This window comes from Lichenostomus cassidix, chromosome 3 (assembly GCF_008360975.1).
Source record: "Lichenostomus cassidix isolate B80296 chromosome 3, HeHo_3.0, whole genome shotgun sequence".
NCBI classification, from domain to species: domain Eukaryota; kingdom Metazoa; phylum Chordata; class Aves; order Passeriformes; family Meliphagidae; genus Lichenostomus; species Lichenostomus cassidix.
In genome coordinates, this window is record NC_139483.1 from 24,215,275 (window position 1) to 24,242,744 (window position 27,470).

The 27,470-nt window shown below is 39.8% G+C and overlaps 1 protein-coding gene across 1 annotated transcript in view; it reads right to left on the reverse strand.

The window, feature by feature from the left end:
* LOC146439296 (uncharacterized) overlaps nucleotides 1-27,470 on the reverse strand; it is a 223,307-nt gene that overhangs the window by 49,437 nt on the left and 146,400 nt on the right. The window contains exon 5 of the mRNA XM_085054974.1: nucleotides 9,848-9,914. Within this exon, the coding sequence (XP_084911100.1) occupies nucleotides 9,873-9,914 (42 nt within the window). The 3' untranslated portion in view covers nucleotides 9,848-9,872. The remainder of the gene's footprint in view (nucleotides 1-9,847; nucleotides 9,915-27,470) is intronic.

Sequence of the window (27,470 nt, forward strand, 5' to 3'; positions counted from 1 at the left end):
AGGTTTTGAAGACACTGTAAACTTTGCCCTCACAGCTGGAGGCAGAGTGCAGCAGTGGCAGCCAGCAATAAGGGACAGGAGAGAAGAAAAAAAAAGTGATGGAGAGAGACAGCCGCAGCACAAAGGGTTCATTCTGTGCCTCTATTAAGAAGTCTGAAAGTCCCCTACTGGGGAAAAGAAACCATTAAAATGTTCATTAGAAAGAATATTACCTTGAGCATTTATTATTTATTGCGAGTCTTTATAAGCCATTACTCTTGAGATGTATTCCAATAAGTCCCCATGTACTCCCTGTCCTGCTCCAGTCTGTCAGCAGAGCAAACATCCCACAGCAAGTGCCAGTGATGCTCTGTGGCACTGGGATGCTCAGTTTACAAGGAGGTTTCATTTACATATGCAGCTATTTGAGCTTTTGTCACTGAATCCACAGAGTATTTAATTTTATGTTATCTAAAGGAAAAGTTACAACAATCAAAAACAAAGCTGAAAGTACTCCACACAGTTTGTTCAGCACTGCCAGTGGTTTTAAGAATAAAATAACGTTGGAAGTGCTGGTCATGTACACAAAAGCCACAGCTCCAGCTATGAGTCTGCAGTAGCTTCTCAGCCCCATAATATGAAATCCTCTAACTGGTTTATCTCTAGGGTTTGCTCGTCTTGTTTTTATCTTCTCCAGATCTTGCCTCTAACACGGTTCTTCATTCACCATTTGAAATACAGAGTAGGTTGAAAATATACCAACTACATATTAAGGTTTTATATTTCTGCCTGCACAGCATGAAAGGCAAACACAAAAGGCTGCCAGGAGGCTTGGCATGTACCCTACTTTCTCATTTCTTACTGGCAGTAGATACCAACTGACAGTGTACAAAGTTTCCTTTTGTATATTGACTTGTGTGTTTCTTAAACCAGACACACCACCAAACATTCTCCCCATATCCTCCCAGATCCTCCTGTAGGGCACATGGCCCTGAGGCATGACTTTTCCAGAGGATCTCCAGCCTCAGCATATAACCACAGGTCTGCCACACAGCTAAGCTACAGCTAAGTCTGCCATTAGCTGATGAAGACTCCCTTATACAGCAAATGCTGCCAGAGTGCCTGTCTGAAATGGAACAGGAACAGCTTTAGAAATTTCTCAGCCCTATTTATTATGTCACTCTGCAATTACAGAAATATTCCTACCAGCTGGCGCTTATTTGAATGAAGACTTAGAGTCAAGATAACTCAGAGGTGAAAAATAACTTTATACTCTCTAAAGAAGAGAACTTCCAAGGACTTTTCACTTGGTCGTACTATCAGCTGTGACCTGCACATTTTCAGAAAGTTAGGTTTAACCACTTTCTAGACCCTACAAACAGACTAACTCAACTCTAAAGATATTAGAAGGGCTGCAAAGAGCTTAGTGAAATTAAATCCACAGTGCACCTGAACCTAAAGCACTTGTTACAAAATCCCTATGCATTTGATAGCCTGATCTTCCTAAATTAAGAAGATTGGAGATATCCAATATAAGAATCGCTCACATAAATCAAATCTTCTCTGATGATCTAATTCTGTTGCTTTCCCAGAAATATTCCTGCACTCAGGAATTCTTTTAATTATGGGAATGAGATCTAGGCTGCCCAAACATGTCTTAGTGATATACAGCAAACAAGCAATAAACAAAATGTTAAACTCCACTTTCACTCTTGGTTAGCCAACAAAGCATTAAACCTACCAATGATTCTTTTACCAAGCCGTTGTTCAACACAGTTAATATCAAGTAAATACTGATATAGTAAGATATATTTCCACATGTTCAGTCACTCATTATATTAGTATAGGGAACAAAGAAAAGATGTGCCAAAGTATGGGATGATGACCCACACACATAGCAAGTTTTTGGTATGTTTTTCCTTTACTCATATGCTGCATGGTAGATTCTGAGGAAACTTTTTCTCAAGGTACTTTGGGAAGAAAATTAAATGGTTTACAACCCTACCATTTTATTCAATTTGTCTTGTACTTGGCACACTTAGTCATAACTGTTGATTTGATGAAATTCATTATTTTCCGTGAAATAAGAACTACTTTGAACATTGCAAAATAGATTTTTTTACTTAATTTTCTTTTACCACACTGGGGATGAGCACAATGTCCTAGGCACACAAACAAAAAGGATTGCAATTTTCTGGCAATATGGCATCAACTAAGACAAAGGAGTAAAATTTATTTTCATTTTAATTATGGAATTGCATTGTTATGGTTATGCTTGTGGAGTTGGAGGGAATAAATTGGTCTTTTTGTCTCTGTCATAGAAGGAATTACTCTAAAGATGGTTTTCTAGCTTCCTTCTTAATGAATGTGCACCTTATAAAAGACAGAAATTCTAATTTTTTTTTTTTTTTGTGATGTTCATAATGCATGAAAATTTAGTCTGGGTTAAGAGCTATAAAAATATCACACTCAGACTGGAGAGAAAGAGAATACTTTCCATTATTTCATCTTCATCATCTGACAGGACAAAATTCCTGTACGATACCTGAATCCTGGCACTCTGTTCTCTCCACACAGGTAGGTGTGTCAGTCAGCCAGGTGCAATTGGAGTGTAAGAACTGACATATGTTAATTGATCTCTGTGTCTAAGAACCTAAGGATATGATAAGGATATGATATATGCTTCTGGTACATGGAAACCAGAGTCAACATAACACTGTAATGGAAAAAAACCAAAGAATTTCTGTTCAGAGTGGGATTCTGTAAGTTACTATTTGTAACTTGCCCACTGTTAAAATCTGGCCTTCCCATGTTTTTTAAAAAGAGGAGTGACTGAACAAAGGTCTCTCACTCTCTGCAATAATCCACAGTATTCACAGGTTTAACTAGTTGTAAATTTTAGTTATATAGTAGATATCTATCACTTCTGTGTTTCATAGGAATCCCTAGCTAGAGACAGATGTCTTCTCTGTGCATTTTCAATAGATTTCCTCTATTACACCTCCTGAAGTTACTTGAAAGAATTTAATATTTTCACTTCCTCCTAGGTAAATCACTCCCGTGTTTTTTCTCCTGGAGTTTATTGTCTTTTTCTGTATTGTGTTTAGATTGAGGTCAATGGTTCTGGTCTCTGTTTCCTTCCCAGCTACCCCAACCCACTGCCTTTTTTCCAGGCAGGAAAACCCAAGTGTCGGTCAGTGGCAAAGTGAAGGTCAGACGTTTCCCTGGCTGTCCTTCGACACCTTCCCGCAGCAGCCTGAGTCAGCAGTGCTCCTCACAGATTAGATCTGCCTAGTCTCTTGAGGCCACTCACAAAAAATAAAACTTCATGACTGATGACTCCTTCTTGAGAAATCCAGTCATTTCTAATTCAGTCCTTCACCCTGGCAGAATGCTTTTCACCACAAAGTACTATGAAATTTTCTCTTAAATCTGGTTCATGTCCTGTCCCAGGTAGGATGGGATGTGAACCAGCTGAAGTAGGCCTGAACAGAAATTTATATCCATTTCACTTCAGTTGAATTCCCATTTGGAGAGTAAGCAAGTAGAAATTTATGCACTTTTAACAATTGTTTTCTTTCTTTAATCTTTTAGCATGTCCTTAAAAATTCTGAGTCAATCCACATTTCACAACAGTTTCTGTTGTTCTTAAACACAAATTTTAATTAAGGCTCCCTCCACATAAAATATTGTTCTGGAAGTGGGAAGATTTGTTTTAAAACTGTAAATCTAAACTTTCAAAAGTGGGTATTCTCATTTCTGATTATCTAACACAAGTCAGTTTACAGCCTTCAAAAAGTGAGTATTCAGTATTCTCAGCTATTCCATGGAGTACTGGTGACAACAGGATATAAGATTTGACCAACAGAGCAGTCTTAGTCCAAAGCCTGTCTTGAAGCAATTGTTTGATGATTGCCCATTAATAATTTCCTTCTGAAGGAAACAGGCAATCAGAACCTTACATCTACCTTAGGATGGATCCACCTAAGCACCCTTAGGGTCCCAAATCCATATGATATACCTCATTCAGCAGAAAACCCCAGAGTATTTTCCAGGCAAACCTCATTGTTCTTATCTGAGGTGAAAGATACAGCTCTGACCATGTGGGTGGCAGCTCTGACACACAGCTCACTGTTGCACCACCAGCACTATCCACACTCCTAAATGGAAGAAGTCACAGCTGCTCATCTCTGTGTTCAAACCATGTCTGTCACCTCAAACAGAACCACCAAAGCCAACCCTTCAGGAGATGTGAAATCAGGGAAGGCCATTTTGTGACTTCTGATGGTGCTTTCACCATGCCAGGACATTCAGTCTCGCCAGAATGGTATTACTTCTGAGTAATACTACTCAGAATAGCATAATACTTAAAAAGACATTATTTACAAAATTGTGTCTCCGGGCTTTCAGAAGCCATGCTGACTACAGATAGCCTTGCAAACTTTCAACCTGAACTGAAATTTAGGCATCTGAGACTCACTTAAGAGGGTTGTGTCTTCCCTTTACCCAGTACAGATGACCCTGTTTATGGCTAAGAACTGTACATATCCTTGTAGATTAAGCAATATCAAATGTTTTTCCTATCAAAGTGGTGGAGCAGCCCTGACACAGCTGTAGTGTGGGTCAGCTAGGATTTGGGAGAGCGCCAGGTTGCATTTCATTCCCAGCCACAGCTCAGAAGTTAGTATAGGCCAGAGATTGCTTCCAAAAATCAGTTTGGGGTTTTTGAGTGTAGGAGAGTTCAACAGTATGGACACAGGTGTCCTGCCAGTTGCAAATATATTTAGAGCTAAACCCTCTAACAAGGCAGTGAGGGCCAGACACAGAAATCCTTTTGCCTCTCAGCAACTATGTCCCACAGTCCAAGACAGCAAGACAAAGAGAAGAAAGTATATATGTATTTATCTCACAAAGAAGGCTTGTCCTATGCTGGGAACTTTCTGTTCTTGGAGACATAAAAAAAAAAAAAATCTGCTAACAACAGGACATACCATATTCTTAAGTTATAGAGTTGCACTTGTGAAATGGAAACACAGGCTCACAGCTGATAAATAGCCAGAGAGAGCATTCACCAAGCTGATTATAAATATGTGCTCAGATAGCTTAGGGACTCTGAGGATTGAAATCATGAGATACTCTACATGGCAACACAGTTATTTAAATACCTCCGCTTCCACGGGGAGTTCAACCATTATTCAAAGAGAGGAAGCATATTCACTCCTGAGTGCTCCAGACACGGGCAGTTATGAAAAGCTTTCTGAACAAATGAAGCAAACGTGGTATCCTGCAGGGACACCAAACAAGAGCTTCTGTCACAGCCTCAGAACTGACTACCTGAATGAACAGAGGCTGGAAGGTAACTGGGTTCATGGACAGCAGCATTTGTTGGAGTTTGTCACTCCCTCTCAAGGGTTACTTATGAAGGTTAACAACTTTATACGATGGTAATAAATACAGCTGACAGCAAGAAAACAATTAGATTAACACATAAACGGTTGAGGCTATAATGCTATTAAAATGGACATTCAAGGAAAATGCAACCATTTCTACAACTGTTTTGGAAAGTCTCTCTTTGGCAAAACATGCTGGATTGTCATTCTAAATGTCTGTGCTTCCCATGCTGGTTTCCTAAGGAAGGGTTTGTGGACAGACTTGTTTATTTATTACATTTTTTTACCCCTCTTAGCTGTAGCTGTGGATTCCCCAGCCTTGTGAAAGTAGTCATTAGTTGCCTTGTTTGGCCAGGAGAAATCAGTAAAGAAACTGGCTCTTGTCCACAAGGTTCCTGGAATTTTCTACCAACCTTGTGTAAGAGCTTAATAAAGTCAAATTTAATTTTATGTAAGATTTGTTACAAGGCCATAGGTGTTTTGTGAGAACAAAGAGCAAACGGACTGAAATTATGTTTGCTGTTCTGAAGTAAATCATGCTAAATGAAGTTCACATGGAACTTGCTAAGGTGATCCTCCTCCAACTGGAGCAAGACCACAAGTATCAGACCCTGTCATCTTAAATGAGAACCAAAGGAAATCAGCATCACCTACATCCACATACCCTGAGGCTATTTTGAAGGCAAGTTCCTTGGCTGTGCCAGCCTAAAGCGGCAATAAACTCCCACAAAAACAATGGACAATCACAGTGTTTATGACCTTCTGTCCCTCTAGTGTTGACCTTTTTTTCGCTGGGAAACAGAAAGCAATCTTTTATGTTTTAAAAACAAACACTTCATCACAAATGCCTCCCTCTCTGGAGGAAGGCCTACAGAGCAAATACCTAATGGATTTTAGTCATGTTATTTAATATGCTACTAGAAGAACAGATGCTACAGCAAAAAGTGCATTCTGAAGCCAGCATAACAGTACAAAATGTAGTAAAATATTACCTCTTCAGAAGACTTTTAAGCACTCGGCTCCGAACACATGAAGCTTAACAAAATACTGTCTTACCTAGAGGGCAAGTCCTATTTATAGAAGTTATGTCCCTGACAAAAGTATCCATCATTTTCTGAACTGAAGCCTGCAGTTGTGTGGTGATTTTCAGTCACACCATAATGTCAACAGTGGGTTACTCACACAGCAGCAGAACAACCACCTGAATGCTGCTGTTCTGATCACTGACTACGGAGCTGGCCTGTATTGTTACATACTTATTGGGTGAGAGCTACACAAAGTGCTATTTCTCATTTCAGCTGGTTGGAAGGATCTGCCCATTCCTGACAATCATCTGTTCTGTGCTTCAGGATATCATAAGCTTGTAAAGTTAGAAAAGCACCTACGGCTTGCCCACCTCCTCAAGAAACCGGAACGACAAGTTGACGTCAACCCAGCGCTTCTTGCTGTGGTATGTTCACATGCTGGCGGATACCAGATTCAATTTAAGATCTTGTTCTTCAGATCAAGGACTGGGCCTCGTATATCTCATGTACTTGACAGCTTACCATGACCTAGCATGACAGCTGTGGTCATCGGTAATCACTGCCAAAAGGGAGGATCATAGGAGTGGGTGGAAAGGAAATCAGACATTCCTGGCAGCTGGCCTGCAGCTCTGAAGCTTCCTTTCACCAAACATCAGACTGAAAGCAGATCTGCTCTTGCTGAAGAGAAAAGTATGGGCTTCCACTTTTCAATCACTTTTCCTTAGTGCAACATACAAATGGTTTCCTTTCTCTGAAAAGGAGAAAAGAGGAAAGGCAAAGGAAAAAAAAACATGTGCTTACCCGAGAGAGTGAAAACAAAGGGCCAGAGAAGGCTGTTGCTCCCTGGTTTGTTACTGTCATTTTTGTTAGCAACAGTAGATTAGGCAGGCAGGGAATGATGGCCCTTGGAAAGCAAAACAGAGAAGTGTTTACCATATAAACAGGGAATTAGAGTTACACAACACAGAAAGGTTTTAACTTGTTTTTTGATGAGCATACTACACAGAAAAGAATATATTACAGCAGAATTTAATATGTGATTTCACTGTTAATTTTTCACAAATTCAGTAAATACCTACAATGTGGTTCTCCTCAAGGGTTCAGCAGAATTGCCTCTACCTCCAAGGAAAACAACCAAATTTTTTTCTCATAAATAACCCATCCAAATCCAAGGAAATTCTAAGGTATTTAGTCCTGTAAACACTTCTCTTAGAAATGTGGAAGAGGTTCTGCTTGCTTGGCTAAAATTGCATCTTTTCTAGGGCAGATGGAAGAGAAAGTAAGAAAGAGGAACAACCACTGACAGCAATTGTGAAATCACATGGTCTACCAACCCATTGATTTGAAAACAAATAAGTAAGATTTAGTGGCTATGTCCACCATGGTAAAACCCCAAAAATCAAGAATTTCCCTGGCTTCTGGGTTTGCCAATAATTTCAGAACAGTATTGTGAAATCCTCCAGCTATTTGTTCCAGCTGAGCCTGCTTAATTAGAATTCCTCATCACTTAGACATATTTCCTTAACAGCAAATGATACAAATAATCACTTCAGGAGACAGTCAAATACATAACATGGGCTCTTTTTAAAAAAATTATTGCTATTATAAAAGGCAAAAAGCAAGACAGCTCCCCAACAGATTTTTGTGAAACCAAACATGCTCAAAACCATCCTGAAGTTTTTGAGGTTGTACACGGTGACGGACTAAAAGCCTTTCTCTAATCCAATCGCCACAACTCTTTCAAGTGAACAAACATGCAAAGACATTTTGAGCACTATGACAATGTTGACTCGGAGCATTGTTAACTCCTACCAAAAGGCTGTGGGAAGAACAGTAAAATGATAGAAGGTTTCATTTATTAATCTGTGATGAAAACCAGGCTTCTGTTGATGAAGGGGGCAGGGGGAAGGGTAAAGATAGGCTTGTCTGTTTAATGCTTGGCCCAGATATAGGTGATTTTTTTAAAAACGCAAGCAGCTGAGCACATTGCTTCTGGCTGTGTCTTTCTGTAGGTTGCCAGTTGCCAGCACTCACAAAGCACAAGTTATGTAATGCACTCCTATCAGGAATCTGAGTTCAAAAACATTTCATGAAGTCCCATGCTGTTCTTGCTGGAGCAATTGTTTCTGATAATGAAAAGTCTGTATCACCCTGATTCAGCTGTCTTGACCCTCTCCAATGGCAGCACTTGGTGCTTTCCCTCTTTTCCCTCCCTCCCAATGATCTCTGCCTACTTCTTAAAGAGACTTTACCCTAAACCCCTTCACTGGCTTTTTTAGAGGAAAAGAAAAATAGAGGAGGAAACATGGTTTTGCCACTCCCATACCTCTGAAACAAGCTGTTTTTCCTTGCTTATCATTTGGAAAAGCCTCATTTCTTTGGCAAGTGCAAGAGAAACACTGGGTTTACAATCAAAATATATTCATCACAGTGCAGTATTGATACAATAGCTTTTCTGACTTAATTTTGAGAGTAAAGACCTAAATTTCAGAGCAATCTTTCTCCCATAAATGTGTTTATTCCTGATGGAATCCTTTGAGGCACTTTTCAGGAAAATTCTGCATTTTTTCACAGAAATAATTATTGGATAACTTCCTGAGTGAGGAATTTCATTAGCAGCCACTCTGCCACTTTTATATCATTAGAATCAATCAGGCACATGGATAAGAGCATATAAGTATTTAAGGTATCTAAATTAGAGTGCATAAAGAGGAAATAATGCAAGACAGCTCTTTCAACCCATATTCATTGGGGGGGTTTATGCCAGTACATGAATGTATATATATATTAGTCAATATATTTCAGCAAGTCAATAACAAAAATCTAATTCCTTGGTTAAATTTCAATAGAAGAAATAAATTTAAGTAAAATTGCAACACGAGTCTGAATTGATGTAAAATGGCTGTACCAAATATCTCATCAAAATGGAGGCTTGAACACAAAACACTATTAAATTGTGCTTCTTTATAATCCTGTTTTCAGCACAATTGCTAACATAGTTAACAATAGTTAACAATTCTTTAAGAAAGAATGAAAATTTATTAATATCATTGTGTCTAAGGAGATACAAAATTTAGGCCCAAGTATCTTTGGGAAGTTTGATCGATGACAGTCAGTGAAAAGATTCTAATTTCTTTCAGCAGACATCAACACGGACACGTGGAGTCAGGATATCTGGGCAAAATGAATTTAATTCTAAAGTAAGGATTTGTAAGATACTGGAATAGTGTACTGATAGAAACCTTCAAAGCACAGTTAGATTGACAGATAAAATATCTACATGTAAATCTCAATGCATTTCATCATGTGTGTTGAAATAAAGGAGATGAAAATTGAACAATATCAAAGTTACTTCTAAAACAGCAACAGAAAGTTCTATTATTCTATCAGACACAGTTAATTTTCAAATCATTATCTTACATTTATGAAGAATTTTTTCTTCAACTGTTTTACCTTAAATTTCAGGGATTTTGTTTGTTTATTTGTCCATTCTAGTTTCTTCAAGCTGAAATGATGAATCCTAGAAAGAAGGGAAGAGAAAGTTTTCAGGCAGCGTTTGTTTTTAACAATTCAGTTTTCAGTTCTCAGTTAGCCAAAGATCACAAGTACTTCTGCTCTGTTAATTTGTGGTCTAGCAAGTCTCAAGCCATATACCCGAAGGAAAATTACCCTTTGTTTCATTAAAAAGAACACTTAAACTTATTAATATTAAACATGGATGGACAAATGGTAGTCAAGGTTCTTTTCTCTTTAGTAACTCCAAACATTAGTTAGTTCTTGCAGTGAAGCTAACATCAATTAATTTATGCCACTCTGAGGCACAGAAACATTGACCATCTTCCAAAGTCAATGAGAGTATCAGCAACAACAGTCAAGTGCTACAGGTTTGAGATCCCAGTTATAGGAAAGACCTTAGAAATTAAACAAAACACAAGAATTGCCTGTCATGACTCAGACCTCAAATCCCACAACCACTTCAAAAATCTCATGAGTCCTGCTTCCATGAGCTCCCAATGAAAACCAGGCAATACTGCTTAACTGACTGAAGGTCACAAGGCTATACAAGACCTCCTTCAGTTTTCATATCTGTAAAATAGGGCTAGCAGTACCAACCTCTTTCAAAAATGCTTTGCATTTTTTCAGATCAAAACAACACAGAGCTATACTGATTTTGGACCTATGCCTACAGAAATCAAACATAGCTCACAGATTCAAATACGGTTCATAGGCTATGTTGTTCCAGTCTAGAGCTCTGAGAAAAATGAACAGAAAACATGGCAAGTGTCAGCTTGCTGCTTCATGAAAAAACATTGTGAATGAAACATGTAAAAGCAGCAGCTGCATAAGCAAAGAATAGAATCTTGATTTGTAACTTACAATCATTGAACATCACACCATAAGCAAAATAAAATATTTATTGCTCCAAGGTCTTATATAATTTGGTTTCTTCTCTCCCTCCAGCATACTAAACTTTGAAATCTTAATGACTCATTATGTTGTACATGCTTTCCAAAATAATGCCAATTGCCTATGAATCTACATAAAAGAGCAATTTGCTAAAGATTTTGTTGTCTTTGCAAAGCAAAAGAAAATAGAAAAAAAAAAAAAACAGTTACTGTGTATGATCTAAAACACCAACAAATTTTCAAGTCCTAAATACAATTTCTGGAGTACATTTTGAACAAATAGTTGATTTGCTGCAAGAGTTATAATACAATATTAGCTAGTAATTGAAATCTTGCCTGGTATGCTTGAATTTACCTGAATGTAAACAAGGCATATAAAAATGTTCCAGGGCCTACTGGTATTGATACTACAACCTAAGAGAAACCATGTCAGTATTCATCTGAAGTGAGAAGAGAATTAGAGCACTTGTGCTTTTAAAATACTGCTATGGAAAACAGAAATTACCCAACTTTGATGTTCACATGAGTAAGAAAGCAAGTTATAAAGTTTTATAAACCAGAGTGAAAAAAAATTCTGAAATACAACCTTTGCAAGAAACCACTTTCTGACTGCTGCCATTGACTTCAGCAGCAGTCATAGAGAGATAGGAACCTGGACATTTGTAAAATTGTTACTGAAGGAAGATAATTTATTTCAGTACCTACTCATCAAAACATGATTAGCACAGGTTCATAAGGTGTAACTTCAATTTTAGAAAAAACAGACTATTTGCCTTGCAGCCAAAAAAAGACAGTGGACTTTGGAAGGCTGGGTGACTGGTAGAAGACAGTGTAGTGAAAGTAGGGAAAATAGCTACTTTCACCTGTTTATTGCGCTCAGTTTCTCAGCACCATCAGTTAAGGTTTGCTGTGAGGATTTTCATCAAGACAGAACACAGAAAACTGTCATTCCCTGGTAAAGTTACAGTCCTGTTTTCCAAACCAGCAGATTTTCTCTAGAAAAACTTCTAAACTGAAGCTTCTGCACATTCAGAAAGTAGCAATACAAGAATTATCACCAGGATTTCTATGTTCCAAGTCAATCACATTAATTTTATGCAACCAGTCAATGAGCTATAAGGCACAGTTGTGTTAGTACTTCTGTTGAATCAAGAGAATTTTTTTTTCATTCAGGACCAGAGCTGTAATCAAAACATTCTACATTCCTCAGAAATATGTGCTAAAAAGCATCTCAGTGGCATATGTCAGTTCATTCCTCTCTAAGTCTCAGTCAAGTCAGAGTAGTAGAAGGTATTTGACTAGTAGAGTTGATATTGGTTTGAATGCCATGGCTGTCTTTGTTGGAAAGATTCACCCCATTTACTTTTACCTATACAATATAGCTTCTAAATCTCAGATAGGATTCCTGCACCCTATTCATCAGAAAAAAATTAGGGGCTACCAGAGAGGAATTATCTCATCCTAATTTTAGGTAGTTTACATAGTTCAGATGAATCACTCCCTGAGCACAGGCTTTTTCTATTAATGAAAAAAGAAAGCTAAAAATGTAAATGACTCATGGGCATCTCAAGTCAAATTTTGACCATTAAGTGTAGGTGAAATTCATTTTACCTTTACTAATTGGAACTCCACTTAGGATTGGGCTATCTTAGACTTACATCATGAACTTTCCTAGGCCATGGTAAGAAAACCCACACTAAATTTCCACCCATTACTGAGAAAAAAAAAAACAACTTATGGATGCCAGTGACTTCCATTAAAAGCATTAACTATACCAGTCCCTACGGCATAGTGATTCATGACATTACATTGTTTATAGCATCTGAATAAAGGAAAATCTGTAGTCTCCAAAATAAACACTGCAGAAGTGCAATATTAGAGAAGTTTATAAGATTCCAAGTAGTTAATAATAAACAGGACAAAAAAACATGTTCGTATGCTGGCAGAACACCACCTCATGAATCATGCACCTACTGTGAGCAAATATTTGTTGGAGGGCTTCACTGGGGTTTTTTTGATGCGTCATACTGCATTCATAGGATGACATCTGAGAAGAGAGGATGAGCAATGAAAGAATAAATGTTTTGGGTTATAGTAATAGCCATTTTTAAATCTTTAGCTAGCTCTTCTCCAAGACCTTCCAGTAGTACTCCCAGAATTTCAGTGGAGTGCTCTTTCTCCTAGTACTCCTAGATACAAAAAGTATCAGTCCCATCACAGAGCCACCCAAAAAATAAGATAATTAAGTAAAAGCAGAATAATTATGCATTCCAATGAACTGGCAGTTTAAACTCATTATGTAGGAATTGACAAATGCACAGTAATCTCAACATGTGACAGAAAATTTTGTGGCTAGTATCAGCCTCACTAATTGTCTTCGAAGATAATCTAATGATCTCATGATCAGCACAGGAGAGGCACAAGCATTGTCAGATGAAAGACTTGAGGCAGCTCTCTGACTGTTGGCCAAAATCTCCCTGTCCTCTTTCCCTCCCAGTAGCAAAGTATTCTAACTCTCTGCAATAAGGGTATGTGATCTCAAGAGACCTGAGAGAAATGAAACAGCCATCTCAGAAGATGGACACACAGATCTCCAAAATACTTCTTTTGCTCACTCTATTCCATGTTACTATTGGCTGCAAAATGCTACAGAAGATACGTGAATTTTTAATAAAAATAGAATAAAATCTAAAATACCATATCAATTTAAATATTTAATAAAACCAATAAAACATAAAAATAACTTAAAACACACTGATGCTGCAAATATTATCACAACTTGGTCTGAAAAGGTTGGAAATGTTATAACAAAATCAGAAGTGAAAGAAGTCTTTCACTGAACACTGTGTCTGCAACAGAAATGATAGTTATAACAATGGGAATTTGGGGAAGAAAAGGCTGCTACAGATATGGCCTGAGAAGACTGTGCACACCCAACACTAGGAAAGGATCTTTCCCTCAGGATTCTTTCTGGCCTTTCCTCACTGGGTTCTTCTCCAAATACAGCATTAGCTGCCTGTAAAGCCAGTGAACAGGCAGGGCGTTGCAGGGAAATGGAGAGGATAGCACAAAGCTCAACTGGAGCACATCCTGAGTAGGAACTATTTTATCTTCAAGATGGAGAAAGGAAATAGTTACTCCAGTGGCTGAGAAAATCATGAATGCTGCAGGAGGAGCTCCAGTTAAGGCAGAGGCTATGAACTCCCTGCTGGTGTTGTGGACTTTGTGCTTTCCAGGATGCACCTACATTGAGGCACCCAGTTCTGGCAACCAGAGGAAAGGTGCTTCGAGCAGCATGATCTGAATCTCTCTACTAGGCATTTTGCTAAACCCTCACTGGAAGGATGGAGAGAAAGAGAGCCAGATCAGTTCTGTGCTATAGCTCTTCCTAAAGGACGTGGGGAAGTGGAAACATGCTTTCCATAGATACTACTGAACAAAACAGAGGCACAGCCATGAGAAGATTGCACAAAGGTTGACTACATCTGGGAGAATGTCCTCACGTATGTCAGCAATCAGATGAAAAACTCAAGGAATGAAAAACAAAGGACACCTAGGAGGGATTGCAGACAGCCAATAAACAACAGCTTGTAGCACAGCTGCAAAGATCAATACAACTCAGTGTTGAATGCACATATGCATCTGGAGATAGTGCAGACTGGACATTTTAACAGTTAATACAGTTCCCATATGATCCTACATGGATTACTACAGTCAGCTGAGCATCAGATTACCAGAACCATATCATGAAAACTAGGGAAGTTTCTGAGCTGAGCGATGCTTTGTAATAGATTACTATTTAATTTTCTGTATAAACACATTTATAGCTCATCTAAGAGCTCTCAGAGAAAGGACTGTAAACAGCAGTCTGGTAGTATTTGCAATGTAAACAAGAATGAAGGCAACAAATTACAACCATAGGCACAAAAAAGTAATGCATCTATAGAGAAAAAAGTTGTTGAACAAAAAGTATCAGGCTTTGGGAAAACATCTTAAAAAATATGAGGGAATTTTCATTGCATGAAAACTAGCAGAACAGAAGACCAGATGACTCAATAGGTCATTTAAATAATACACTTTTCAGATTCTACCCTGCACTAGTTTTCTAGTTATTGATTAGGATGAGGTGAAACCTAAAGAAATTAAGAACACTCACAAACACATTCAAAAGAGTAATGAGGAACATGTCTGCAATTTTCTGTATGGACTCCTTTAAGGGTCTGCTTGCCAGAAGAGTTCAGAGACACTGAACTCATGGCAAGACATGTGGGGCAAACACAAGGACTCCAAAACAAAGCCACATTAAAAAGTTATTCTGCATTTTCTCCAGGCAATCACAGCACTTCCCAGATTTGGAATTTAATTTTTTTTATGTTTTGAAATAACACTTGTCATCGTTTTGCATCTTGCAGGTAAGAATTTCTCCAAGATCTGTTTCTTTCCCTATCTTAGGTGGATACAGCCTTAAGAAACACAGCGAGTCTCGCAGAGACGTCAGAAGCAGCAGGGAGAAATCAGTCACACAGTCCTTGCCTTCAGCGCATCAGCTGACTGCACCTGAAGAACTGATTTACCCAGCATAGAGATTTATAGACTCTGTGTTATAATTTAACTGTTGGCACAGCAAAGTATGTTGCATTATCCACTTTATCTTCTGCAAAGACATGTTTCTGCAAAGGCAAAGAGATGCATTTACCGCTTGTCCATCTGCAAGGCTCTACTGTTTGCAGCAATTACTGCTTGCCTGCAGACTTCTCTAATCACTGAGCAGAGAAAAGAATTCTTCTAATTGCTGGGAGCTTTTAGTTTCCCAAAATAGTTGACCTTCTTCCTTTTTGAAGAAAAAACTTTCCTCTGCCTCTCTGACTGCCTCCCCACCCCCTTCCTGCTGGCAGACATGAGAAGAGAACTGTGTTTGTTTTCACGGTAAATGGGAGGCCGGAGCAATGACAAGGCTGATCTCACAGTTTCCAGCTGTAATATTTGATTTCGTTACAACTGCACATATGCAGAACTCAGAAACTAAACTAGTCCAGTAAGAGCAAAATGCATAAAAACCTCTCAGCTCGAAAAAAACCCTGAAAGGTTTGAGTGGCGGCAGCGTGGCTCTTGACATGAAAGCAAATACTCCAGCTAAGACACAAGGATTATTTGAGCCAAAACTGCTGAACTGCAGCTGAGCCTCTACTTCCACACATAGGGATATGTGTCAGCTTTTCAAGTGTTGAGGATCCCAGATTTTACAGTAAAACTAGACAAAACTTGACATTTTTAGATCACCTGAAACTGTCCCTGTAGGGCTCAGGAAAATAACTTTAGGGCCCGCTTAGAAAGAAGAAAGAAACAACTGTGATAAAGAACTCTCCTTATCTCCCACTAACAGAGAAAACCATGTATAAGTCATCATGACAATGCTGGTTTGCTGCTTTTAAGTTCATGTAATTTTAATCTACCGAATTCTTGTCTTCAGCTTTATAGTAACATTACTGATATGAAGGATTTATCTTTGTCATTTTCAGACATTAAAGGGGTTTTTCTACTCAGTTTTTCTTTTCACTGGACAACAAGAAGAATGATAGAAAAATATCTGAACAGAAATTCTAACTAAATAAACAGGATTTTCAAAAGTAAACAGTTAAATTTTTTTAAGTAATATTTTTATGAACCCTAAAACATGTCCGATCTTCTGCTGGAAAAACTCAAAACTTCTCCAAATGTGGAAGACCTGAAATCTGAGAAGGAAAGGAATTAAATAAATTAAATATAATCACTTGAGAGTTTTTGACAGGATTGTTCAGAATGTTCAGATAATGGACATCCAAAGATGAAAAGCTGACACTGTACTCCTAGCCCTGGCATTAACTTCATTATCTTCACAGTTTTGATTAATACTAAGTTCAAGGGAGACGGATTAATACACTTTTTTTTTTTTTATTTTAATGAAAATGCTTCTCTCATGTGGAGACATTCAAATTGAAATTCACCAAGCATCACACTCTTCTGGAAGACTGCGACATCCTTTCTTTTGCTCTCAGCCCAGCGGCTGGGAGCCCAGCAATCCTGTGGCCCCAGGAAGTTAAGCCCAAGCCTGCAGACTCCCCAGCAGAGACCTGGAAGCCCTGAGACCTCCTGGCTCCAAGTGAGGCTCCCAGGTTTTTCACTGCAGCAGCTCCCAAGCAGACTGGCACAAGGTAGACTGTGTTGGAGACAATTAGAAGGGTTTCCTTAAGAGGAGGCACATTTCCTCAGCAAGCCCTTCTCACCTCTTTTGGCAGATCAAAGATGACACTTTGCCGTCCATTTTGTTTCATTCTCTTCAGCTTTATTACAGAAGAGCTTTTGCTGGGAAAGGATCCAGATAGCTCTAGCTGTCCATGTATTCTTATCTTAGAAAGAACTTTTGTTTTTGTTGCAAGATCAGTGATGTAGAAAAGATTTTTTGCATTGCACACTAGTTACAGCATTGTAACTAATGTGGTGAGCCCTACTGTTACTCTGCAAGTTACCAGGCAAACCTGACTTTTGTTCATATTTTCTAGAGACCATCCAGGCAAAGTTGGTGTGAGGTCAAAAACCTCTGATGAGAAGGTTCAAATAGCAGATATTGAGAGCTAGACCACTGCTGCAGACCTGGGTATCTGGTTATTTCCAGCCTTGCCACCACCTTCTCTGGAGCATTTGTTCACCAAGCACTTCAAGTCAGTGGGAGTTATTTCCATCCTTTCATTCTTGCAAATGAAATGACAGTAGGAAACACTTGCATTTCTTTCAAATCACAGAAACCTTATTTCAATTTGAGTTTTGGAGAAAACTTGGGAATTACTAACTACTGCAGCTAGCTCATTCCAGGACAAGCAAAGAGCGAGGAAAAACAAGGCTCTTAGGCTCTTGTTGCAAGAGAGCAAAGCAGACCCAAAGCAGCAGCAAAGAGAAGCAGAGGTGCAAGGTAAATTCCTCGGATGTAGCTTCGCAAGACAGCACACTTCTCACTCTCCTCAACAAGCCCCATTCTGACAGCAAAAAGCAGAGCAACTCCAGGTGACTCTGAATGAGGCCAGCTGGAGGCAGCTTCCCCATAACTGCACACCAGCTGGGAACTGTTCTTCCACAGCCACATTTGCTCTGACACTGTGCCCTCCTCAAGGCACACTACAGGAGACCATTGCCATAGGTGCCCATTCCTCCACTCCCTGCCAGCAGCCATTGCTTTGGGTCAACACAGCTCTCAATTAACTCATTGCACCTCTAGAGAAGCAATGTGGAGACAATCTAGGATGAACCATGTGCCTCAAATACTGACTAAACACATTATTAATTTTCATTAATGTGTGCTTGCTCTGTAAAAATGCTTCTCCTGCATAATATTTGTATCAAATTACTTCCACACTGAGCTTCCACTTATAGACTTTCCAGTGTGATTCAGTAAATTATTTACTCAGCCCCAAAACACTGCTATCCTTCTAAGAATGCATTTGGCTATCTCTTTGGATGTTTACAGTTTGTAATCTTTAAATAAAATTATTGAAGGGCTGAGTTAATAATGGTAGAGTTATTTTGCAGCATGTTAGTCCATACGTGGGATTTAAAGGAAATTATAAAAAAGAAAATAATCGGTTTATTTTGCTCACACTCCATCCATCCCATTTTGTTCATATCTGAGAGTACTATGGTTTTCTACAGTAAGAGGTTTCATAGCTAACCTTTTCCTTATCCGTCTTTTGGCCCCAGTCCTCTATCAAAACACAATCTCCCAGCCTGACAGAAAGTGCCCTTATGAATACAAATGCCTGTGGACAACTTTTTATTTGGCAGCTGTATAGCATTATGGACTTATTATCCACAAAAGAGTTTTACTTTCTTCAAACTGGAATTAAAGTGCATTAGAAAACCAAGAAAAATGTTGTTATTGCACATCACACTGGGTCAGGCAGCTTTAGAAAATCCCCAGAAGTAAAGGAGAAAACCATTTGCTTTTTTCCTGTACCATCAGTATCATCTGACCAACAGCTAATTGTACGGCTGAGGTTTTAAAGACCTCTATTCAGGTAAGTGCTGGCCAAAAAAAAAACCTCTCATTCATCAAAGCACAAGTACTTTCAAGAGTAGCCTAGTAACACAGAAAAGACTTGAAAATCCTCAAAGTCCAGCCACCTATGGAGTGATCATGTGAAAAAAATGTCAAAGAATCACTTTTGTAAACGCTTAAGACAACTGCTACCGAGTGGTAAATACAAAATACTGTTTAATTGCAATTTTCAAAAATTCTTCCTGCTTTCAGTCATTATATGTCTGTCCCTCTGATAGAAATGGGAATTCTTTCAGTTTTCAAGCCTGTGCTCTCCTTTCATTGCAATGAGGACCTAATTCAGAGCTTTAAACTGTGTTCTGCAATGCATAATTAATCTGGCTTCATAGAGACCTGGACAAAAGACCCCATTCAATCTTCAGCTCCTTCCCCCTGAGATATTGTTATTTCTAAAAACTCCTGCCAGCTGGGCTGGAGGGAAATCTCAGCACTGTGGGAGAATGAACAAACTACAGGCCTCCAAGGGATTTGAAGTAACTATCTGACTAAATTGGATTAGAAAGTAAGGAAGGGGAGGGGAAGCAGGGCTTATTCTGAAGTCTACAAAAGCTCATAAAAAATTCTTAGAAGATTTTCATATGGTGAAGGAGAGAGAAATATGCAAGTTTTTATAACAAAACTGAGAAAGAATTTTAAAACATGCGTGAGCCAATACACTTGGGGATATTTGAAGGGATTACTGCTGGTATTATTTCAGGAAAACTGTTGTGTCTGCCTTGGAGCTTTGAAATAGCATTTCTATGCAAAATCTGGGCTGCCCTGCAATTCAAAATAGTAATACTTTCCTTCCAGGTATCTGATACGTATCCTGTTTGAACCTATAATGTAACCTAACCATAAGTTGCTTTAAATTTCCTCCTAAACACATCGCAGTTAAAAGCCCCTGCCCAGAAGGATTTCAAATGGCTATGGGAAAGAAAATTCAGTCTTGTTAAAAATGCCAGCACCCTGCTTTCAGTCCCCCCAAGCTCATTCTCCAAAGCGTGTCATTGACGCTGCCCAGATCACCTGGCCATCTCTCACACTTTTCACAATATTTTTAGCAGGCACATACTCAGGAATATTGCCCCATTTACCAGCAGACCTTTTGGAAGACAATGTGGAAAAAGCTCACAGCCCCATTGGGAGAGTGGGTGCCTGACAGGGACCAGCTGCTTGCAGGGTCTCTGCTCCTGAAGCACTAATGCTGTGAAGTCATGTGGGTTTAGCCAGGACAAAACTTGGCTCGCTAGCTTCAGAAATATTTTCAGAAGTCAGACCTTTTAGCCACCCTAGCACTCCCCATATTAAAATGGGCAGCCCTTACAACAGCAGTGACTTCTACATGATCAAAGCAAACAAATATTCCCCAAAAGCAGATCTACTTAAAACTCACGTGGTTTTAGGTAGTAAAAACTGTGGTACTTTTCAGAGGTCTGGCATGCACTGAAGCGATCAGCAGGCCCAATGAAAAATGCGCCCTGCTGGATGATGCATCTGTGTAAAAATGGGTGCACAAAAATCCCAACACATCAGAGCAATCCTAATTAGTCCTAACCAAAAGCAAACCATTGTGTCTTTTCATTATCATCGTTTGCTATTTCTGGACTTATTGTCACAGAATAATTTTCTATAATCTCTCTTTGCCCTGGGGAGGAAGTGCAGGGAGGAAAGAGGGGAGCAGGATTTAAAAAAATTTGAAAAGGAGAAAACAAAATTCAGCAAAATCTTTCAAAAGAGCGGAGGGGCTGGGGTTTTTTTTGAGGGTGTCACTTCATAAAGAAACACTTGTATGTAACTTAGCAACAGCAACAACAAAAGTACTGGTAGCTCATATTCCAGACAAACAGAGAAATGTTTAAAACATTAACTTGTTATATAAAATCCATACAGCCCCTTTCCAGTTTCTTTAATTCCTGGGGTGCAGGGATTGGAAGACAACACCAGCACTCTTTCTTTCCCAGACAACATAATGAGCCACTTTGGATTGTGTGCAATAGTTATCACAAGTTGTTGCATGTTGTCAAATCCATGTTTAGGCAGCCCATCAAAAATCCTTACTCACAACAGTAATCTAACAACTCTGAATAACATTGGCATTTCTTGAAAGGGATAACTAAAGGTTTCACATGTGTGAAAGAGAAAGCCTGGTGGAGGTAAAAAAAAGCCAGTGTCATTCAGCTAAACACCTCCTGAGTAGTCACACAAAAGTAAAAGACCTACCCATATTAATGCCCTGACTTTTCTCAAATGACAAAAAAATCTCAAGGTCTCAAAATTGGCAGTGAAGACTGCAAGGAGCAAAGGACAGTCCAAGCCAGGGCAGCAAGTCAGTGTTAAAGCCCATCCCCACACTCTGGACTCTGCACTGCACTGCTGTGAGCAGGAGACCACACTGAGAATCTGCTGGCAGATGACACTTTCCCCACAAGGGTTTACCCACCATGGTCAGGACCTTTCCTAGCAATGCACAAGCAGCCCTCCTCGCTCCCACACTGACCCATCTTCTCCAGGCCACCCATGGAGCTGGCACTAAAAGGGGGGCCTGTAAGAATTCTGCAGTGCACCCAGGACAGGAGCAGAGCCAGAGCAACCATTATGGATGGGTAGGTAAAACCCAAATCTGCTGCTTCAGTGAAAAAAAATAACTCGTTCTCTCTGCAGGGATGACAGAAGTTTGGCAGCAGCACTGGGCAGGTGATGGAGGGAGAAAGAGGGGAGCCTGGCAAGGCTGCAGATTTCTGCAAAGGGGCTGAGGCTTGCCCCTCCAGCAAGAAAGGGAAAAGGGTGTGGCTGGAAAGGAAAGCAGAAGAGACTGGGATTTGCTACATAGAGCAGAGCTGTCTGCCTCCTGAGGAAGGTCCTTGTCCCCAGCCACACCACAGAGAAGGAGTGGGGCATGGATCAAGCCTTTCATTGAAACACCTCCAACAGTGTTTCTTCCTTAGAGAAGAAAACCAAGGCATGACAAGAAGCAGGATTTCAGAGTCGTGTGTCGCTGTTGAGCCGCTAGCAGAGAAGGAAAGCCCCGATTCTCAGCGTGGCATAGAAAAAGTACTTTATTGTTTGAATCCAACATGTATATAGAGTTTTCAAAGGTCACCCAGATTGGTCAGCTAGAAACCTCCCCCTAGGCTTGATTGGCTAGGCCTGCACTGTCCAAATCTTGAGACACTGTTTTCAACAACATCCAAACTTTATCTTTGTTTATAAAACACAAAAAGAATTCTCATGGGAAAGACCTGTGCTAGCCACGGTCCTGCACCTTACAGAAATGCTCTGAGAGGAACCTGAAGGTTTTGGACAAAACTTCTTCATCCCCATGCATTGTGTAATCCTGGGAGGCTAAACAGACACCCTGATGCTCACCCACTCCTAATTGCTGCTTATCCTGCTCCCAGACCTAAAGCTCACCCTGCTCCTACACCTGGGTGATGCTCAGCCCAGCTCCTGTCCCACCCTGCATCTGCCAGCTGACCCACCCTGCAGTTGCTCCTACATAAACATGAGAGGAAATTTTAACTCAGTTTTGTTAAGTCTGCTGACACATTGAAAACCCACCCCCAAAAAAATCTCTTAAAATGGGGTAAGTTAATATCAAAAGGGGAAGCAGGGCTCTTCAGCAATAACTTTGTCTGCTATGGGGCACTTCAGCTCCACTCCTCAAAATCTACTCTCTGCCTCATCTGACCAAAATAAGTCGTTCACTTCCTTTTTCTTAGTGCTTACTCCATGTTTTAAGTATACTCAAATAACTCAGAGATCACGTAGTTCCTTCTTTCCCTCCACCCTTCTTCTTCCAAACCTTGGGCTCTAATTGACAGTAATCCCTAGCACAAAATAAGAGTACAACTTAAAAGGGCCTAAGACTAAGGAAAAATTGAGGAATGAAAGGACAAATTTTCCCATCATTTACTCTGATACCACCTTAGGTTAAAAAAAAAAAAAAAAAAGAGAGAGAAATTTGACTGTTACATTCTCAAAAGGAGGCAGCAGTATGTCTTCTATATGTACTCCAGATCCAAACAGCCCAAGAAATTTCCATAGAGGGACTGCCACAGCATGAAAAACAGGCACAGAAATACTGCAGAACACACCTTTTTGCAGTCCCATATCCATCCTCAGGAGCACAGTACTGAGCACACATTCTGTGTAACCCCTCTTGTTTTCAGCTGCCCCCTTCATAAATTACAAGTTGCATTGACCCACCTACACCACCTTGTCCTAATCTCCCTGTTGAAATGTAATCCTTCAAAATTTTGAGTCTAGTAGATGAAGTTTCTTAATGTCATCCAGAGGGTTTAAACTGGGCATCAAAACTATAAAATGTTGCTTAAATGGAATACAAAAATGAAAAAAAAAAAAGTTTCTCACTCAGGTATAACAATTAGTTGTGCATAGGAAATAACTCAGGATAGAAATCTCTATCTTTCAAGTTCAACAGATCCTGCTGAAATCAGCAATACACAGAGCCATGCATTTTAAACATTAAAAAAAAATAAAGTTCTTTAAAAAACAAACCAAGAAGATAGTGGTGTAAATGTAACGCTGTCTCAAATTTTGGGCAAAAGAATTCTTAAAATTTGTCCATTTTACAAGTGCCTAGTATTCTAGTAAGAGCAATTAAATCCAGAAGAAATATTTTGGCTTGTCAGCTCTAATAAGGGTGACATGGCAGACACTCTCAGGAGAGCAGAGACCCAAGCCCAGTCTCAGACACACCATGCTGAGGTCAGAAGATTTCCATTTGCTTGGCTCTGTTAGCCTAGGTAGAAAAATCTGCTGTATGACTGCTTTGTGCCCAGTCCAGGATGTCCCATGCAACTCCTGCCACACCAAAACCAAAGTAAAATAAAAACTTTATGATCAGAAGTGATAGTAATAAACCCTTTAAAAACTTGATAGGAAGTATTTTAAATGAAACAAGGAGAAGAGGTGGATCCAATGGCAAACTAATCTGTTTGATCAAACATTGTGAAATATCATCAACATCCAAATTCCTTTTTATCCCAGGACACATTCTTCAGATTGCATACAGGCATTACGTATCCCTATATTTCAGCATGGGTTATTGATGGTTCACAGCCCTTAAATGCAACATAGACCTTTTCTGCTTATGCTGTAAAAATACTCTGTGGTCTTGCTTAATAACAGTTGTGGAGAGCACAAAAATAGTCGGGGGAAAGAGCTGGGAGCAGGATGTACTGTCTCCTGGCGTTCTGCTCGGTACACGTTCCACCAAACTGCAGCTCGGGGAGCTCATGGGCAATGACACAAACACACACATGTACTCTCCCTCCCACCCAGGTGGTATTTTTATTTCTAACCTCCCTTTGCCTGGGTTGCAGGGAAGTTTGACAGAGCCAGCGAGCGTCACATGGGATGCTTAGGAGCTGGCAGGCTCTGGCCTGAATTTCACCCACTGACCACAAAGCACAAAGCAGTTTAAAGCTTAGGTTGAAGTTTTTGTTAATGAGATGTCATTACAGATGGGGGACAGGAGACTGGGAGCATGTGATGAAGCCAAGACATGGTTCCTCTGACATGGTGAATCTAAGGCAGACCTGACAGCAATAACACTCCTCAACAGAAAGGTTTGTGGGAGCCATGTGAGCCCAGGGCCCTGGACTTTGGTCAGCAGACACATCCCCTGCCCTGCTGCCATCCAAGCAGCCTGCACTCACTACACCAAGCCTGCAGTGATCAGCTGCTTCAAAGACCATCTCCATTAAACCAGCCTCACGTGGGCTGCTTGAGCCACTAAAGCTCTGCACGAATCCAGGGTTTCATGACTGCAGCTCTGCAGGCATCAGCCTTTCTCCAGGAAATTCATGACAGCTACTGCCCCAGACACAACATCCAAAACACTTCAAGAAAAGCTGTAATGTAAGTTGTGCCATTGCATATTATTCCAGAGACATAGAATCTGACTTAATGGCAACTTTGAAAATGCCTTTTTCCAGTAGCTATTTGTTTCATCCAGATAATGGGTTTTATTTCAAATATCAGTGCTAAAGGCATGCAAGTTTCCCATTCCTTCACCAAATCAGAGAAGAGGTACTAGCATTCTAAGAAACACCACCAAAACAGAAGCTATTTTGTCCTCTGGAACTAAGAATCCACAGCATGAGCCTCTTCCCATGTATACCAGCACCAGCTTCACGGATGCCACACTCACGTAACTCACACTGAAAAAGAACTGAAATTAAAAAAAAACCTACTAGTGGAAGGGAGGTTGCTGTGCTTTCTCTTCTTAGACCTTTTAAGGGAAAAAAAAGGCATGAAATGGGTGGGGGGAGAAAGAAAACAGCCTCTCCTATCCCCAAGTTTCTGAAGATTACTGGGATCAGAAAGCTGGATAATGAATGACATTTTAAAATGAAAAGCCATCTACATGATATTTTGACTGCCCTGGTAGATTTAATTCGCTTTTCAAGCATCCTTAAAAAGTGAATTAGGAAATGGAGATTAGTTCAAAATTGGCATGGGAAGAAACAAGAAAACAAAACAAAATTAACCACTCATGTGCTATTGAAATGTTTAATCTAAACCTTTTTCTGGTTTAAAAATAGAAACTATTTATAAGACAATTTGTGCTTTAATCAGAATGCAAGAAACAAGCCAATAATTAAAATTTCAAAATAAAGGTTTAAACTCAAACATAGTTTTGCAACTACAGTTACAGCCAGATTACAAAATTCCTTTCACACAATGCACATAGCACCCTTTGAGACTTAATGACATTCTGCAGCTGGGGTAGTATGAATCTGAGTTCTTTCTGTTCTGACTTATTTACTTCTGCAAGAAAATTCCCCATGGCAACTGGCCAAAGGGGCTTGTCTCCTTAGTGTGTGAAATGTGAGCAGATACAAACTTGACACCATATTTCATCCCCTCGCCTTCCCTCGTGTCTGCATTCCTAACTGTAAATTAAGGGGTGGCACTGACCGTTCTGGGGTAGCAGGAAGCAGCTTATTCAGAAAGATAGGAAGTGACAAAGGAGGAAAAAAAACACATTGCGATGCTCCAAGGCAGTTTCTGAAACTAAAGTGAGATTCTTCTCACTCATAATCAAGACAAGCTGAAATTGTGCAACAGCTGATTCCCTTCTAAAAATGTGACAGTTTTTTGTTTTATTGACCTTTTAGAGATGCATTTATCTCTGCCTCTAAACTGAAATCAGGAGAAATTTGTCAATACTTGATAATGCACGTCTGTACTTGCTGCAGCACCCCTTTCAATTATGGTCTCTTTTCAGGAATGCAAGTCAGGTTTTTCCTGTGTGGAGGGTCCACTAAAAGACAGAATACTTCTGCAGCACAGTCTGCCAAAAGCTGATTATGAAAGAGGCAATTTGGAACATGGAGCCTCAAGCTGGACTTTAGAAAACAAGAGGCACCTGGGACATGATATGCAATTCTCAGAGACTCTAAATACACTCTGGCAAAACCAAAATTCCCCTAAGGACCTCAGTCAGCCAAGGGTGAAACCATGACCTTGGACACATGTTTACCCTTCTTGGAGCTGATATGCATAATGCATCTGCTATTTTAGCTAAGGGATGCCATCATCCTGGTTTTCCCTCCAATTCCTGACTGCACAGTTATATTTAGTAGTGACACCAGTAAAATTACTTTAAAGATATTTAGTGAACAAGGTATATTTACTGGGAAAGCCTGAAAGAGTCTCAAAATATTGCTATCAACTTCTAAATACACTCTGCAATGTGCCGTAGTTATGGGTCTATGTCTAGCTCTTGTGTCCTATGCACTGTCTAAAGACTTTCAGGCTTCAGACCACTCTGGAAAGAATCTTGTGATTCCTTCTAGCATATGGAGACACTCTTCCAATTTTATTTGTAGCCCCCAAAAATGTCGGTGCTATGGGTGTGACAACATTTTTATTCATTTCTTTTGAAATGAGGGTGTCTTACTAGAAGTTTAAAGGAACAAGACTAGAACCAAAATTCTGACAGTCCAACCATGTTTTGCTTGCTGCTATTTTAAATTTAGAAACAAACCAGAGCAAAGACTTTCATTCAGTCCTGTGTGCTCTCTGTGGACTGCAGAGGACCCAGCCATTGGTGTCAAGGGGACCCCAGAGCAGCAGCTGTGCTCACACCTCAGGTCCCCACAGGGGCTGGGATCTTGTTCTAACTGGCTGCAGTGAGGAGGCATTCCAGGGCAGGGAAGCTGAGCCAGGTGAGTAAAGTCTGCATCCACTCATCCCAGCCTGCACAGCACTCCTCATGCTAGCCCAAGCAAGTGAGAACAGATTAATCTGGGCAAAAATTATGCCATAAATACTATCAGTGTAATCAGCTCTACTCAAAATGTTTGCACAGTTTGGCGATTCGATTCTCATCTAAAGAAATGGAAAACGAGGTAGGAAGTTTTGAAGAAAAACCCAGGAAGCTGTTTCCAACAGAAGGAATCAACAGGCCAAATTCTGAAGATTTTTCTTCTGCCTGTGCTAAGGCCTTCAGCAGAAAGTCTCCCATTAACATCTGTGTAACAGCTACTGGATCTGTGAGATGTAGCAATCAAACATGAATGTGATTATAGCCTGGTTGGCCAGGGTTTATGACAGAAACAGAAATGCAAAT